The 18,691-nt window shown below is 42.8% G+C and overlaps 1 protein-coding gene across 5 annotated transcripts in view; it reads left to right on the forward strand.

Annotated features, from left to right (window-relative positions):
- Positions 1-18,691, forward strand: part of LOC137426812 (transcription initiation factor TFIID subunit 1) — a 150,174-nt gene that overhangs the window by 19,646 nt on the left and 111,837 nt on the right. For 3 of the 5 annotated variants that reach the window (XM_068115736.2, XM_078775141.1, XM_078775142.1), the window contains 5 exons: positions 7,228-7,425; positions 7,690-7,982; positions 10,929-11,180; positions 15,631-15,813; positions 17,401-17,751. In XM_068115736.2, the coding sequence (XP_067971837.2) occupies positions 7,228-7,425; positions 7,690-7,982; positions 10,929-11,180; positions 15,631-15,813; positions 17,401-17,751 (1,277 nt within the window). The remainder of the gene's footprint in view (positions 1-7,227; positions 7,426-7,689; positions 7,983-10,928; positions 11,181-15,630; positions 15,814-17,400; positions 17,752-18,691) is intronic. The other 2 variants (XM_068115752.2, XM_078775143.1) reach the window with 1 other exon arrangement.

Below are 18,691 nucleotides of genomic sequence, written 5' to 3' on the forward strand. Positions count from 1 at the left end.
AATTCAAACTTGGTACAGATATGTATAATGATGAAAAGATTAAGTGATTAGATTTAGGGGTCCCAAGGCCAAAGGTCAGAGGTCATGTCAGGTAAAAATGTGACAACTTGTGAGCAGCTGAAGGGATTTAAATTAAAACTTGGTACAGGTATGTATAATGATGTAAACATGTACTGATTAAATCTTTGGGTCAATAGGGCAAAGGTCAGAGGTCATGTCAGGTAAAAATGTGCTAACTTGGGCACAGCTGAATTGATTTAAATAAAACTTGATACAAGTATTATAATGATGTAATAATGTGGGTGGAGGCATATCGGTCGACGTCGTGGCGTCGAAGAGTGCGTTCTAGTCTTCTCAAGTTACAATTGTGGCTGTCATCAGGCCAGTTGTCCAAACAATGGGTATGGATATACATATATACAAATACTTGCTTCATTTTATAAACATTATACATAATTTGAAAAGTGCCTGTTTGTGTGTTTGTTTGCTTGTTCATTACTTGGCAAAAATATATATATTTGACAAGTATGTTGATCAGTGTGTGTGTGTGTGTGTGTGTGTGTGTGTGTGTGTGTGTGTGTGTGTGTGTGTGTGTGTGTGTGTGTGTGTGTGTGTGTGTGTGTGTGTGTGTGTGTCTTGGCAATTTTTTTTCCTTTTTTGTTCTTTTGCAAGTATGTTGATCACTCCAGTTTGTGTGTTTGTTGGTTTGTGTGTTTGTCTGCTCACTTATACTTGCCTACAGGTCACAATTTTAAACCGATCTTCACGAAGCTTCACCAAATGATGGAGTTCGTGGTCCGACAAAATTCGATATAATTTTGAGGTCAAAAGGTCAACATAGGCCAAAGGTCAAACACTTTTTTCCCAAATTTCTAAAATCCTCAATTTTCATCTGATTGACTTGAAATTTGAATAGGATTTACATATCGGCTAACTGAATTCAACCACCAAATATTTTTGAGATCAGCGGAGGCGAAAAGGTCAACATAGGCCAAAGGTCAACCACTTTTTTTCGAATTTCTAAAATCTTCAATTTTCATCCGATTGACTTGAAATTTGAATGGGATTTTCATGTCAGCCAAATTAATTCAACCACTAATTATTTTTGAGGTCAAAAGGATGCTCCACTGAGTGCCATTCTACTTTGTTCTGTTTTGCCAAGTGTCGCTCTATAAGTGATTTTTCATTTTCTTGTGTGTGTGTGTGTGTATGTGTGTGTGTTTGTTTGTCTGTCTGCTCACTTTTACTTGCCTACAGGTCACAATTTTAAACCAATCTTCACGAAACTTCACCAAATGGTAGAGTTCATGGTCTGAAAAATTCGATATAATTTTGAGGTCAAATGGTCAACATAGGCCAAAGGTCAACCACTTTCTTCAAATTTCTAAAATCCTAAATTTTCATCCGATTGACTTGAAATTTTAATAGGATTTTCATTTCAGCAAACTGAATTCAACCACCAACTATTTTGGAGATCAACATCGGCCAAAAGGTCAACCACTTTTTTCAATTTTCTAAAATCCTCAATTTTCATCCGATTTACTTGAAATTTGAATAGGATTTTCATATCAGCAAACTGAATTCAACCACAAACTATTTTTGAGATCAACATAGGCCAAAGGGTCAACATAGGCCAGATTTCTAAAATCCTCAATTTTCATCCAATTGACTTGAAATTTGAATATAATTTTCATATCAGCTAACTGAATTCAACCACCAACTACTTTTGAGGTCACCATAGGCCAAAAGGTCAACATAGACCGAATTTCTAAAATTGACAATTTTCAACCTATTAACTTAATTTGAAGAAGATTTGCATATCAGGTCACATAATTCACCAACCAATTATTTGTGAGGTTAAAAGGATGCTCTACCGAGTGTCATTCTACTTTTTTCTCTTTAAAAAAAGGGGCACGCTGAGTGATATTTCATTTGTTTGTTTGTCTGTCTGTCTTTCTGTCTATGAGCAGGATATCTCAAGTTATGGACGGATTCGACCAAAACTTGGTGGACATTTTGGGTGTGTGACAAGGGTGAATTGATTTGATTCTGGTGAAGATCGGGATATGAACATTTTTGAAAAATTTAAAAGTGATTCTTCACCATTGTGAGATGGAACCAAACACTATATATTGCATGATATTTCAAAAAGTTGTGTATGAGTTTTTTTTTGTTTTTTTGTTTTTTTTGTATACTGAATCGTGGCTCGTGAAAGAGCTAACATTTACTTCACAAACAAATCAACCAGACAAACAAAATACCCAAAAAGAGGGAGCAGAAGACAAGATGGGGAGAGAAGGGGAAGCACACAAACACAACATCCGAGAGCAGGGAGATGTGTGGAAGGGAGAGGGCCCGGGGGGAGGAGGCATGGGAAGGGGGGGGGGGGGGAGGGAGAAGTATAAAACACAAGGACACCAAGGACTTCCTGGACAGAAGTTGGTATTTCAAAAAAGTGGAATTGGGGTGAAATTAGCGGGGGTAGAAAAGATCAAGGTTTTGGATGGGGGAAGATAAGAGATGGTGGTGAACAGCTGTTTTAAAGACTTGGAGGGTGGAGTGGGATTGAAGAGAGTGAGGGAGTTTGTTCCAGAGGCGGGAGAAAAGAGGAATGAAGGAGTGAAGGTGAGCAGAGAGTCTTGATTTTGGCAGTTTAACCATAAGAGGGTTGCAGGCAGATCTTGTGCGACCTGTAGGAATATTTGCGGGACAGAGCCCAGAGAGAGCTGGGGGGGCAAGGCCAGAGAGGAGTCGGTAGAAGACGGAAAGACCACCAACCTGCCTGCGGTGAGTGAGTGAGAGGCCCTTGGAGTTAGCTTCATCGCGGGAGATGCCAATGATTCTGAATGCTTTGGTTTCAACAGCGTGAAGGCGAGCTAGGTGAGAGGCAGGAGCACCAGCCCAGAGGGGAGAGCAGTATTCCATTGAGCTGCGGATGAAAGCCTTGTATGTGGTGAGGAGCTCAGGTGTGCCAAGGAAGGACTTCGCATGACGGAGGATGCCCAGTCGGCGACTGGCTTTGGAGGCCAGATTTGAAATGTGGTTTTTAGGCCGGTCATTTTACGAATATACCCACCACAAATTGCAATAGTAATGAAACTTGGCATTTTTGCTTCTTTTGACCCATGTAATAACATAGTAAAAGTCAAGGAATAACGAGGCATTGGAACACATTCATTTCGAGCAACCACTTTTTGACAGTTATGCACGAAAATAAGCTAATAAAAATGGCACAAAATAATGCACTTAATTTGTTATTTCGTTCACATTCTCAAAAGATGTCAGAAATGTAAGTGTTTAAGAGTGTAAGACAGGCCTTATGCCCTGGTTTTACAATACATTTGACATGTAAAGGTATATATATTGAGATAATTGACATTTAAGGTAGCTTTATCCCAATAAAATTGAATTTTTTCGAAAATATACATATCAATGAATTTTGAAAGCTAATATAATGGTCTATCATATTCTTATATCAAATGAGATTTTACTCTAGTCTAATTAGGTGAACAAAGCCTAATTAGGTGAATAAAATTTAATTACACGAACAATGATCTCCATAGCAACGACTTTGGACCTTGGATACGGTCGCTTTTATATAACCAATCTCAAAAAGTGTGGTATCAAAAGATTCGGAATAGCCTATAGTGCAATCCAGCTGAGAACCAATCAGAAGCATAGATGAGGCACAGGCAGCCATGGATCCGCATGATACCGAGGCAGGACAGGCAGCCATGGATCCGCGTGATACCGAGTCAGGGTCGCAAAGTGTGGGAGCTGGCCCAGTTGACCTGTGTGAGCTACGAAACCTGTATGATTCATTGTTGAAGGGTGAGGGTTGCACTGAAGATATCCTTTCAGCCCCGGTTCTGGACTCTGTTCGTGACATCATGAATGTTGCTCGACAATCGAAGAAGGATCTGCGTACAGCACAGCTATGGCTGCAATACATGGACATGATAGACATTCTGAGGACATTCCTGAGGTCGGAACGCACTGGTGACTGGCGTCTGCACGTGCACGCTTTGCACGACATGTTGCCCTACCTAGCAGCTGCAGGCCACAATCTGTACACAAAATCTGTGTACATCTACCTGCAGCGACTGGCACAACTGTCTATTCAGCATCCGGAGGTCCACCATCAGTTCCAGAATGGATTTCACGTAGTGCGGCGTTCAGATCGGTACTGGGCCGGCTTGTCCACAGATCTTGTGATCGAGCAAGTGCTCATGAGAAGTGTGAAAACCACAGGGGGACTAACAAGGGGTCGTGGAATGAGCGAGCCGCAAAGGATCACGTGGCTGCTGTCCACCCCCATATGTGCAGAGGTCAACATGGCTTTGCAAGAGTACACATCAGTGCAGTATGGGACCAGTGACCAGCACAAAGAACAAAGCGCAGCTCGACAAGGACGGGACACAGATGACACGCACAAACTTATTCGCTACCTGTCATCAAAGGATCCCTTTGGAAACGATCCAACTCTGCAAAGCATTGACACTGGCATCACAGCTGGAGATTCGGTCAATGCTGACCAAGCAGCGTCAGTCGGCAGGAAGATCTTAGATGGAATGCTTGACAAAAAGGTTCTTGATCACACGTTCAAGAAGAAAGATCAGGTTGTGACTCTTGACACACGTTCATCATTGAAAACTGGCAGACAATCCGTTCTGATAGATCCACAACTGTTGTTCCAACGTCTGAGTACGGCAGGATCACGCTGTGATGACCTCAAAGATGTCTTCAAGTACGAACTAAGCAGTTTCCCACCAGCACTGTTTAAGACCACTGATATCCTGCTTGAGGCCGACAAGCCAGCGCTAGCCGAAGCCATTTGGAAACAACTCCCCCTTGACGTTCGCAACACAGTGCTGCCACAGAATGTGCAATATGTTCTGGATGGTGGGGCATTGCTACACAGAATTCCTTGGAATTCTGGCGAGACATATGGAGGAATCGCCAGTCACTACGTGCGATATGTTGGAGACAGGTATGGTAACGCTGTCATAGTGTTCGATGGATATGTGAGCGCACCCTCCACCAAAGATGTAGCGCACAGCAGGCGCGTTCGATCTCACAGCAGTCCCCTTGTCAACTTCACAACGGACATGGTATGTACTATGAAGAAAGATGACTTCCTTGCCAACCAAACAAATAAACAACGTTTCATCAATCTACTAAGTGATGACCTTCAACGGCGGCACAACGCTGTTCATCATGCCAGGGCAGATGCAGATGTTCTCATAGTGGAGACAGCCATTGCATGTGCAAACACCAAGGACACCGTGATAGTTGGCGACGACACCGATCTTCTTGTTCTCCTTTGCAGTCGTGCAGGGCCCACATCTCACAACCTGTTCTTCCGACCTGAGCCTAAGCTGACGTCAAGGAGGCAAGCAAGATGTTGGAATATCGAGCAAGTGCAAAAGACACTTGGACGCAATGTTTGTGACAAGCTTCTTGTTGCACATGGACTCCTGGGTTGTGATACCACGTCAAGAATTTACTCGATTGGCAAATCAACAGCCTTGAAGAAGCTGAACTCCAGTGCGTATTTCTCCGAGCTTTTGGCAAACTTCAACACTCCTGGAGCGTCAAAAGAGGATGTCATGACAGCTGGAGAGAATGCCCTGGTTTGCTTGTATAATGCCCAGCCCGGGGAAACACTGGACATGCTGAGGCTTCAACGCTTCCACCAGAAGGTTTCAACAAGCACTGTCAGAGTTGAGCCTCGTACCCTGCCCCCTACATCAGCATCTGCAAAGCAACATTGCCTACGGGTGTATGTTCAGGTTCAGCAGTGGCAAGGAGTTGCCATGGATGCCAATGGTTGGGGATGGGCTATCCGTGACGAGAGAATGGTTCCCGTGATGACCGAGATGAAGCCTGCTCCAGATTACCTTCTAGATGCCATCCACTGTGGCTGCAAAACAGACTGCAGCACCCTACGATGCAGCTGTCGCAAGTACAGCCTGGAATGCTCTTACGCATGCAGTGAATGCAAAGGACTTCACTGTTCTAATGTGACCTTGTCAGAACCAGAAAGTGATCCAGAAGAAGAATAAGCTCTTAGGTTGGTGCTTGAATCGCAGTTCATTCAATTATTAAATAAAACACTTTTTTTTTTTTGAAAAAAAATTTTTTTTTCAATATTATTTAACGATTTTTTTTGTATATATAGTACGATATGAACTTGTTCACATAAAGCCATTACATTGCAGGCCTCAGGGACATAAAATTGCAGGATCTCATAAGGATTTAGCACGGAAACAGTTTTTGGTCTGAAAATTTTATGCAGATTTTCGCTTAAAACCTTCTCTTAAAGATTGCAAAAATTGGAAATGTTCCAATGCTCCGATTCTCCTTGACTTTTAGTATGTCATTCTCCACTAAATTTGACATTGAAAAATGCATGTTTCATTACTATTGCAATTTGTGGTGGGTTCGACCCCAAAATGGCGTAGATTGACTGGACTATTTCCCAGGAAAGATCATGGCAGATAGTGAGACCAAAAAGCTTGAGTGACAGAACTTCTTGGAGAGGATTATTCAGAAAGTGGATGGGAGGGTTGTCCAGTCGGTCTTTTCGGAGAGACATCGTAAGAGTGTGAGATTTGTCAGGATTGAAAGACATGTTCCACTTGTTTGCCCAGTCTGTGATTTTGTCAAGGTCTGCAGAGAGTGAGGAGGCTGCAGACTGCCGATCTGAGGGATGAAGAATGGAGCGACAGAGAGTAGAGTCGTCAGCAAAGAGATAGAGAGGATTTTCAAGAGAGTCAGAGAGATCATTGATGAAGACCAGAAAAAGCACAGGGCCCAGAACACTGCCTTGGGGAACTCCAGCCTGAACAGGAAGAGGAGATGAGAGAAACCCATTCAGGGCCACACGTTGACTACGACTAGAGAGGAAGTCCGCCAGCCATGCGTGGAGTTATGACAAAACTTGGTGGATTAGTTGATTAGGTGACAATAACAAGCCAATTCGATTTTGGTTCAGTCAATGGGATACAAATCATAAACTGTTCAGCCTGGTGGAGGTATGCGCTCTACCAAGTGCCCTTCTCGTGCTTTTTTATTATGTAGATGGCCTCAAGGACTCAGATGGAGCCTGACATGGTGCAACTTGCATTCATACAGTGCTTCCATTTTTCATTTACTTGCACCCTTTCTTCCTCCATTACCTTTCACTTCACTCGCATGTCGTGGTCTCCATTTTTCTTTTCACAGTTACTCTTGATGAGGATTATGATGCAGATTGTGATGAAGAAGAAGGAGAGGGAGAAGTAGTGTCTGAGAAAGGAGGGGAAGGTGACAGAGATGCCCAGTTAATGCCTCCACCACCTCCACCTCCTCCTCCACCTCCTCTTCCTCCTACTCCCACTACTCTTCCATCATCAGATGATGCTGGACCTGAGGGACAACAAGGTAATGGCATCGTTAGTTGGTATTATTGTGATGCATCTGATCCTCTCTTATTGAACTTCTTTTGTCGTTTTTATTTTTGACTTTATTTTTATTTGTCCTGATATTTCCTTTTTCTCCTTTTTTAGTAGTAGTAGTAGTAGTAGTAGTAGTCGTAGTCATAGTAGTAGTCGTCACCATCTCCCCTTCCCATATTTTGCTCTCTTTCCTTCCATTTCTCCTTTTTCACTGTTTTTACCCCTCCCCCTTTTCCTCTTCTCTTCATAGTTCCTTCTAAAAATAATGGGATCATTTTGCCATCAGTGATTGCTCCTCCTGCCAAGAGATTACGGCCCCAAAACTCGGACTCAGACTCTGACTCAGATTCTGGAACAGGGACTGTTGGAGCAGATGGAGGATGTGAAGCAGATGTTTCTTCAGAGTGTCCAGATGGGCAAGAGGTATCCAGCGAGCAACAAGATGGGGATTTAAACCTTCCGCTGGCAGGAATCGTTCACCGGGATGAAGGGGACCCACTACCCAGTGTAACTGAGCTCTTCCCAGAATTTCGACCGGGAAAGGTGAGTTGAGTGAGATGGAACCATTTGTGGATTAGTTGGTTATTCTCTGTTTTCATCTGATTAACGGATGTGGTGGAAAGCATCATTTGTATATGCAGACAGTATAACAGCCAGAAATTCGACCATAACGATTTATTCTGTCTGTCTGTCCGTCTGTCATGCTATCTCCTCCTAAGCGGCTGTGCAGAAATTCACCAAATTTGGTAGTTATAATCATCACATGGCAAAAAAGTGCAAGAGCAGCAGGGGCTGATCCGGGGAGATTTACTGGGTGAACGTGAACCCTTGTGATACGTGGTGATTCACTGGGTGAACGTGAACCCTCCCCCTCTCCTCTCCCCTTCCTTTTTTTACCTCCGCCATCTCGAATGGACAGAGGTTGCTTTCACTACTGTCAGTTTGTCAGCGTGCAGGATATCTCAAAAAGCTATTGACAGATTTAGATTAATGCTGGTGTGTGTGACATGGACGAATTGATTTAAATTTTATGAAAATCCGAATCCGCATCTGGATACGAGGATTATTAATTTTTTAAAGTGATTCTTCGCCATTGAGAGATAGGGCAACAACGATATATTATCGTACGATATTAAAAAAAACTGTGGATGGGTTCAGTGTGTGACAAGGAAGAATTGATTCGATTTTGGTGAAGACCCGAATACAGATCCAGATGTGAGAATTTTTTAAACTGATTCTTCACCATTGAGCGATTGGTCTAAAAACGATATATAGAATGATATTTTTAAAAGTTGTGGACGGATTTGGACGAAACTTGGTGGACAGGTTGGGTTTATGATGAGGACAAATCGATTCGATTTTGGTGAAGATCCGGATCAGGATCCAGATACAATGATTATTTAATTTTACAATTGATTTTTCACCATTGCGTGATAGGCCTAAAAACGATACAACAACAAACAAACAACATGCATTTTAAAAGGCCATTTTCCCTGCTAGAGCGGGGGTTAGCCTTGCGGTCCCCATGACAATCTTCTCCATTTTGCCCTATTTTCTGCATCTCTCCTTGTTAACCCCCTTGCCCGCATTTCTTCTTCCACCATCTTTAGCCAAGTCTTTCTCGGTCTTCCCCGTCTTCTACTTCCTTCTACATTCATTTCCATCACCCTTCTCAACCAGTCACTTTCATCCTTCCTCAACACATGACCAAACCATCTCAACCTGTTCCTCTTCACAGCATCAATCACAGGCTCTATTCCCATCATCTTTCGCAATTCATCATTTGTCTTCCTCTCTCTCAACGATACTCCGCACATCCGTCGAACCATTCGCATTTCCACCCTTTCCAACCTTCGTTGCTGCTCTACGTTCATTACCCATGTCTCGCTCCCATAAATCATAACACTTCTCACACATGCAGCATACACCTTTCCCTTCAGCTTCAACGACACTCCCCTCATCATCAGCACGCCACTCAATTCCCGAAACTTCTTCCATGCACATCTCACTCGAGCAACCGTTGCCGAGTCTGATCCACCTTCTCCATTCAGCATGTCTCCGAGGTAGCAAAATGTTTTCACACCTTCCAGCTTCACACCGTCTCCAAGATCCAACTCAACATTTCCTCCATCTGCAGCTCCCTCTGTGCACACCTTACATTTGAATGTAGCTGCCACACTGGTTAATGACCCTCTCAGACCACTACATTTTTGATGAACCCACTCAGCGCACATTGTACACTGAATGGAGTTCACTCCGACACCCTTCCTACACACACAGCACAGGGCCACTTCCCAGTTCTTTCCACCTCACCACATGCTTTACCACTTGCCATCACCTTCGTCTTTCCGATATTCACCTTCAGACCTTTTGTCTCCATACATTCCTTCCACGTGTTCATCTAAAAACGATACATAGCATGATATCTCAAAAAGCTGTGGATGTTTTATAACTAAACTTGGTGGATGAGTTGGTTAGGCGACAATAAGAAGCTGATTCGATTTTGGTTCTGTTCCGAATCCAGATCCGGTTTATCAGTGGGATACAGAACATAAACTGTTCAACCTGGCAGAGGTATGCTCCCTACCGAGTGCCTTTCTAGTCTGTCACATGATTGTCATGCGAGATCTCATTAGACAATGGACAATCGCGCGCATATTTTTCTTTCACGCAGCAATTAATCCAAGCCTCGTTACTTTTCTCCTCTAGCTCTGTGTTAATTCCTGATACGCAGTGTTTAGATTTGTTGTAAAATATTGTCATTTTACGTGACATTTTACATCTTTTAGCTAAATACTGTCAAGTGAAAAAAATAGAAGACGAATACATTGACTTGAATAAGGCATGGTGGTAGATTTTACGATCTGTGAATATTTTAACCTCAAGTTAACGTCCATCTTTATTTTAACCCCCCTAAAAATTTTCTGGATCCGCCCCTGAGCAGTATCATTTCGATCCACACTACCTTTGTAGGGTCAAAAGGATTAATACCAAAAAATGCAATTGCTGGCACATTTTAAAACATTTTTTAATGAAACTTTTGTATGTGCAAGCAGCATTGGGGGATGCATGAAATATGTAACGATATTTTGGATTTGACCCCCAGTTCATGCCTCAGGGGATCAGAGGGGTCAAAACGGAAAACATTTTTTTTACTCAAAACTGATATTGGGTCATTCCTGGTGGAACATTTTGCCATCTTTCAACTTTGCTTTAGGTCGAAAGCGTGGGGATTTGCGATGCTGCACCATCGACTTCACTCTAGTTGTTGTTTGCGATTTATGTACGACACCAATGAGGTGCAAACCACTGACAGAGATAAATGCTGAATAATACATGTGCATTTAATTGTGACCTAATCACGTAATGATGCATTGTGGAAAATGTTTGCACATTGGGACCCAACGTGGAAGTAGGTTCCTCAATACTGGGCATGTCCACCTCAAGCTCAAGATCTTATGCTAATGCTCGTGTTCATGATATTTACAGGTGCTGAGATTTCTTAGGCTTTTTGGTCCAGGAAAATCAGTTCCTTCAGTGTGGCGTAGTGCCCGCCGAAAGCATCGACGGCGCCAGCAACAGCAGCAGAAACGAGACAAGGGGTCAGGGTCAGGTGCAACTGAGGGGGCATCTGGAGGCATGGCAACAGTGGCTGGTGAGGGTGAAAAGCGGCGTTCAGGATGGGACTATTATAGCAACCCCCCTCTTGCAACACCCGATCAGTGCATGTCTGATGATGAGGTGAGGATAAGTTGTAGTCTTCAGATTTATATATCCGTTCATACAGTAACATCTACAAGGTTATACTTTGAATGCAAGTTCACTCAGCATCTAACAAATGCATCCATGAGGTCACTACCTCCTCCTTAGTTGTTTTTTTTTTTTGTTCTTTTATTTCCTCCAGGTGTACCCCAACCGCTTTTCTTCACCATCGCCCCACTTCTCCACCATTCCCTCCATCCTCTATCCCTTACAATGTGGACGTCTTAAGTATGGGGGATTTGCTCTCATGTTGCTGAACTCTTGCAGGTGCTGCTGGATCTCCAGACATTGTCTGTCTAACTGAAACTTCCTTCACACAGGGCATTCCAAACTCCTTGGCATCTCTTCATGGATGCTCTTTGTACCATTAAGACAGGTCTAACCCCATTCCAGTGGTGGCTTCATTGTCTTTATCAGTTATTACCTCCGCCACCAAACGTGGATGGAGGTTATGTTTTCACCCTGTCTGTCTATCCGTTTGTCTGTCTGTCTGTTTGTGAGCAAGATATCTCAAACAGTTGTGGACGGATTCGGACGAAATTTGGCGGAGATGTAGCGTATGTGACAAGGACGAAATGATTCGATGTTGGTGAAGATCCAGATTCGGATCCGGCTACGAGAATTTTTTAAGCGATTCTTCACCATTGGGAGACGGGGACAAAAACGATACAAATCAGGATATCTCAAAAAGTTGTGGACAGATTATTTCAATTAAATGTGATTCTGTATTGTCATTTTCTAGTCTACTCTGGGATACAAAACGTAAACTGTTCACCTGGCGGAGGTATGCTCTCTACTGAGTGCCGTTCTAGTTTGTGGTATGTCACTGTTCTGCCCCCCTTAATCTGCCCCCTTACTGTCTGACAATATGGATCTTTTCCGAACTTCCCACCTCAGCTCTTTCTTCTTTATTTGTGGTGACTTCAACTGCCACCACTACAATTGTTTCAGAGAACTAAACATTGCATATCTGATAATGCCTTATGTGACAGAGCAGGCCTTACTAAATTGGTCAATTTTCCAACTCTAATCTCTATTCACACGACATCCTCACTTCTGGACTTGGTTATGAAAAACTTTCCAGCTATCCTGCTTTTTCCTTATTCCAATCGGTGCACAGAGCTATACAGAGGCATGTATTGAGGCAGTTTCTTTTACAAAGCAACTGTAATCACACCCCTACCCGGAGGGTACTATAGGTTTAATCTCTCTGTCCGTCTGTCCATCTGTATGTCCATCTGTCCATCCCACCTGTTGTTTTCTGCACTTTTTTTCCATACACTTTAACATATTCAGCTGAAACCTGGTACATGGCCTAACTATGATAAGTTTGAGTTTTGTTGGGTGTTTTGCCAATTTTTCCCACAGTTATACATTTTGCGTGGAACAAGAACATTCATTGGGACCGGTAGGGGACATGTATTGCAAAGCAATTCTCCATCTTGTTTTAAATGCGGATGGCAAATGTTGTTGAGAGTAATGTTGCATCATTCCACAAGGCATGCAATACAGTATGTGTGTCTGTTCTCAGGCTAGCAATACATCAATACCAGTCACATCTGAAAGCAGCTCTCAATTATCTTCCTCTGTCCCTCAAGAGTTGGTCGTGCCTGGTCAAGTGTCCTTCACTTGCGTGTGCTTAGAAATAAAAAAGAAAGGGAATCTATGATCGCTGCTGACATCGTCCGACCTCTTCTCCAACAGCCTTGTCACTGGCTGTCAGTTTGGTTTTTCCCTTGTCATCTTGGTCACCCTGCTGTGGTTATTCGGATTCTTCTCTCCCAGGAATTGAAAGAGTCTCTGAAACTCAAATAGGAGGTTAAAGCCATGTTCCTGGACATATGTCAAGCCTTTGTCTGACATCCCAATCTAATAGCCAAACTATCTGCCCTATTGCATCCCAAGCTGTCTCCATTTCTGCCTGGCTCATTTCCTTAATGCATACAGGCAGCTCATAATGCTGCAGGGAACTATCTCGTCTGTCGTCTGAGCGGAGGCTGGCATAACCCAAGGTCGTTGGTCAAATTGAGTCTCATTTTCTTCCTTGTATACATTATCTAACAATCTGGAAAACTCACTTTTCTGTTCAGCAGATGATTAACAAGGATATACAAGAAATTTGATGCAGGAGGAGGCCATTTGACACATCAAACCTGTGTTATATCAACACCACATTAATTCAATTTAATAGTTTAGAGAGTAAACCTGGTGCTGCTTTAGCCTGGTGTTGGCTTAGCGGTTAGGGTGCCGGCTTGGGATCCTAGGATCCTGGGTTCGAATGCCGGTCGATCGCTGAATTAATGCCAGGGAGGTTGACTCAGTCATCCTTCCGAGGTCGGCAAATTTGAGTACCAGTTCACTGGTAAAATTCCCTGTGTGTCGCAAGAGGCGACTAACAGGGTTGGTGGCAGGAAGGGCATCCGGCCATAAAACATTGCTTCAAAAAGGGGACCATGGTGCCCAAAAAAGGCCAACCCCCGCTCTGCGGGGAAAAATGGCCTCTAAAAGTAGGTAGTTTAGAGATTAAAATTCTCTGGGATGTGTAGAGGTGGGAGAGTGGGTATGAGGGCAGCACAGAGATCACCAAGGTGTGTTTTTATTGTCGCTTGGATGGCCCCCACCCAAGACTGCAATCGATGTTGAACGGGAATTGTACAAGCCAAAGTCAACTGCCTCGGAGATAGCCGGCTGAAAGTTGAATTTGACATCGAACAAAAAGTTATTTTAAATTATAAAATAAACCTAGCATACCTGCTATTTCATGATTCTATCTTATGTCGAACAGCTCCACATCCTGAGGACAAGCTAGCGACAGCTAAATCCCTTGAGAAGATCAAGAATCGGTCCAGTACCTGGAATATGTTATTCAACACGGATGAGTCTGTCTTTCTCACAGTGTTTCTGGAAGCACAAAAAAGATGCCAACCCAACTATCTACTACTGTGGTCATCCAAGAGTACAAATCTTCAACTTCTTGGTGTTACCATTAAGCATGATCTGTCTTGGGCGTTACACATTTCCACACTGACCTCCAAGTGAGATGCAGACTGTGCATCCTCCACTGAGCAAAGTCTTTCCTTGGCTTCTCTGAGCTTCTCCAAAGCTTCTTGGGTATTTTTATGTTCTAAAATGGAGTGTGGCTATCCTCTGGGGGCAGGCTCCCCAGCCTCAATTTTCTCATTCCTTTGATGCATCTGAGAGCAACACCCCGCATATCATTGGCATCATATGCCAGGAGGCTGAGACTCAAAACCTCTTGTTCTTACATTGCCAAAAGATCGGTGGTCTCTCGGCCATCTACATTTTCAACTGGTCTCACACCCCCGGCTCTTTTGACCTTCCACCACTCACCTCACCTTCCCTTCCAGCACACATGTGTTGCTCCAATGACTCCCTCCTTGTTAGCTGTGCTAAGTCAAATATGTATGCACAGCTGCAGTCATTTGTACCTTTATTCTCCTGTTTTTGGAATCTCCTCCCTGCATCAGGACAACCCTGCTTCAAGGTGGCAGCATATCGTCATCTTATATAGTCTTAGCCATGAGTTTTTCTACCATCACTAACCTACTCTGGTCATCTTTCTCCCCTACTCCCCCTAATCAAGTTCCTCTTATCTGTGGTTTGTGCATGTGTTCGACGTTAACCACTGCACTTCTGCCAGTATGATATTCCTCCATCCTTTGTCATCCCTCTCCCATATAAGCTGTGCTTTTCATACTCAAATATGCAATTTAGCGTCTGTCTGACTGTTGTTTTTAACCACGAAACATTCGACCTGAAGTCCTAAAAGACCACTAAAGACCCTTAAATACCCAAAGACCCCAAAGACCCATGAGACCATTTATACCTGTGAGACCCATAAGACCCTTTAGATCCTTAAGACCCCCAATATCCTTAAGAACCCCAAGATCCTTAAGACTCCCAACACCCTTAAGACCCCTTTTACCTTTAAGACCCTTTCAATACTTTAGACACATTAAGATCCCTTCACCCTTTAGACCCAAATAACCTTTTGACCTTTGCACCCCTTAAGTCCTTTTCAACGCCTTTGACTTTAGCACTATTTAGACACCTTCCACCCTTCAGACAGATTAGACCAGTTTGGACCCTTGACCATTTAGAGCTTTAGACATCCTGCACCTTTTTAGATTACAAATAAATAATATCACCAATATTATAAATAAATTTGCTCAAAATAAACGTTTGTATTTTAATTGGTGTAAATCGTGACAACACAGCAACTTATGTACAGTTATTATCCTCAGTTAAAACAAGCCTGTGCCTCTGCAGAGACGTGTGGTGAGGTGAGCGCAGCGAGCTGATTCACGCTAGTATATATAAAAGTAGTTTTATGTTTTGGCCTGCATAAATCTTCTTTTGAGCATGTCAGAGTTTCTCCAGCTTTGAAATATCACCTTTTTCTTGCTAGATAACAATGATGGCACCTGTGGAGGGAAAAACAAGGGAAGCCAGTGCAGCGCCAGAGGGTGGTTCTGATGCACGCCCACAAGTAGCACCTTGGCGCCATGGCCCAGCTCGTCTTTGGTACGACCTCTTGGGAGTCTCCGATGATGGTGTTGGATTTGATTATGGATTTCGCCTGCACTCACAGGTACACAAACATGCAAAATGGGTGAGATATGTGTCTGGAGGTGTCGGGGTTTAGCAGGTGAATGAGTCATGGGGGTGTAAGAGTGAGCCATGGTGGCCTGGTTGGGCGAGTTACTTAAATGGCGAATACTGTGAAGCTCTGCAAGCATTGTATTATTGTATTCTTTCAGCATGGCTAGTATTTGCCATCATATGCATTATATTGCTTATACTTTTAGCTGCTGATATGTACTCTTGTATTCTGTTCTCTAAATACCTTTCTCCTGTATAAAAGTGTGTGCTGCTTTGGCAGTTGCCTGGATGGTTTGCAACTACCTTTCCAACATAGGTTCAGGGCAGGAATTTGAATTTTGGCCAGGTTACTGACAATCAATGGCTTATTCTTTATGAAATGTACCATGGTTCTTACTTTGTCTAAAAACTTACTAATGCACTAGTTCCCCCTCACCACTCCCCATCCCCTTACAGGACGACGCCTTGCATAATGCTCAATTTGGTGAAGAATTAATGACCCCACGTGTGTGAAGCGAAAAGCGGGGTTAAGCAATTGTTCACAGTGTCTGTTTGGCTGTCTGTCTATGATCGAGGAACGACTTAATTTCAATTGAATGTTATATTTCAGACTGTTGAACATAAATCGGAACACTAGCCTGCAGTTTAGCAGTACTTTGGCCCTGAATTTGGCAAATTATCCAGAGACTCATCCCGATCGCATATGCGCAGAGGAGTGAGGTAAATATTTTAGTCTGCCTTTCTGGCAGTCAAACAAAATTGAAAGTCATTTCAAACATGAAACTTATTGTTTTTAAGGAAGTCATAAAGGACACAAACAACAGGCAGAAAGAACTAACGTAACGTGCTAAATAAGGTGGTGTAAAAGACGGTGCATTAATGTCGGTAAACTTCCAAAAACTTTTTTCTCTACAGCCTTTAAAACCTTTTGTTTTATTTCAATTGAATTATTTACTTGAAAACTGCAGAAGACAAATCGCCTCATTGGTACTTCCAAAAACCTTCTGTTTAGCAGTATTTGGACAAATATTTCCACTGTATCATGCCCTGAGGGCAGAGTAACTGTGAGGTTCAGCAATCAGACAAATATGGTGGCACCTATCACTGTTTGTTTAGTGCAAAATGCAAAGCAAGAATTTAAAAGACCCTTCTCATGTATTTTTCTCAAGACTGAGTTGGATGAAGACTGAGTTGGATAAGGTGGTCGATTGTTTTATTTCTTATTTTATTTTTGCAATTCTGCCGTGGTGCTTGTTGAACAACAGCAACTTAAAGCAAATTTTTAATCATTGCGATGAAAACAACTACCTAAAAATAAGTCATTTTTAATGAGCATGGGACAAGGCTGCTGTTATTTTTTGGAGGAATTTTTCCAGATGTTGATATTATGCCATAGTAAAAGTGGGAAAGGGATAATTTCAAAACGATTTTCAAAACAACCCCCCACCCAATCCTCTGCCTCCCCCTCACTTTAACATGTAGCATGATATAGTGGCCAATACAGTTTCAGCTAAGATATTGATAAACTTGTAGTGCTGTTTGATTCATTTTTCTTCTTTTTCTCTACCTTCATCAGAACTCTGAAACGGACGTGGAAAGGGCATCTAATGATCTGCAGGATGTTGCGGTGGACAGCACACATCAAATGGGAATGGGAGAGGAAGGGATAAATGGGGGAATAGTAGAACCGTTTGGTGCGATTCAAACTGCTGTTGATCAGATGGTTGAAAGTGATCCGGTCAAGGAAATTCAAGACATTGTTGATGAGATCCTAATCACCGAGGAGATAAAGAGGGAGGACATTGAAGGGGAAGTGAAAACCTCTCCTCCTCATCTAAAGTTTCCTTCAGATGATCATTTCCTGATGGTGTCTCAAATTCGTTGGGAAGAAGATATTGTCTGGAATGGGGAGGACATTCGGCACAAGGTGTGTGTATTCGATAAAGAAAACTCATCACACCACAGGCTTTCCTATTCAAATTAATTGACACATTGCTTAAAAATAGGCCCTGAATGGCCCTTTAGCTCACCTGACCTGATCTTTTTATGATGCATTTTTCATGTGCTTTAGAAATCTCATATGGCACACATGTCAGAACTGTGGTCAATTGCAGTGATCAATTGCATGTACAGTGCATTCAGAAAGTATTCAGACCCCTTCACTTTTTTCACATTTTGTTATGTTGCAGCCTTATTCTGAAATCATTTAAATTCATTTTTTCCCTCATCAATCTACACTCAATACCCCATAATGACAAAGAGAAAACAGGATTTTAGAAAGTTTTGCAAATTTATTAAAAAGAAAAAACTGAAATATCACATTGCCATAAGTATTCAGACCCTTTGCTATGACACTAGAAATTTAGCTCAGGTGCTTCCCATTTCTCTTGATCATCTTTGAGATGTTTCTACACCTTGATTGGAGTCCACCTGTGGTAAATTCAATTGATTGGACATGATTTGGAAAGGCACACACCTGTCTATATAAGGTCTCACAGCTGACAATGCATATCAGAGCAAAAACCAAGCCATGAGGTCGAAGGAACTGCCTGCAGAGCTGAGAGACAGGATTGTGTCGAGGCACAGATCTGGGGAAGCCGACAAAAAAAAAATTCTGCTGTATTGAAGGTTCCCAAGAGCACAGTGGCCTCCATAATTCTTAAATGGAAGAAGTTTGGAACAACCAGGACTCTTCCTAGAGCTGGCCGCCCGGCCAAACTGAGCAATCGGGGAGAAGGGCCTTGGTATAGAGGTGACCAAGAACCCGGTGGTCACTCTGGCTGAGCTCCAGAGATCCTGTGTGGAGATGGGAGAAACTTCCAGAAGGACAACCATCACTGCAACACTCCACCGATCTGGGCGTTATG

The sequence above is a fragment of the Myxine glutinosa genome, chromosome 1 (assembly GCF_964187855.1).
Source record: "Myxine glutinosa chromosome 1, kmMyxGlut1.1, whole genome shotgun sequence".
In the NCBI taxonomy this organism is placed as follows: Eukaryota; Metazoa; Chordata; class Myxini; order Myxiniformes; family Myxinidae; genus Myxine; species Myxine glutinosa.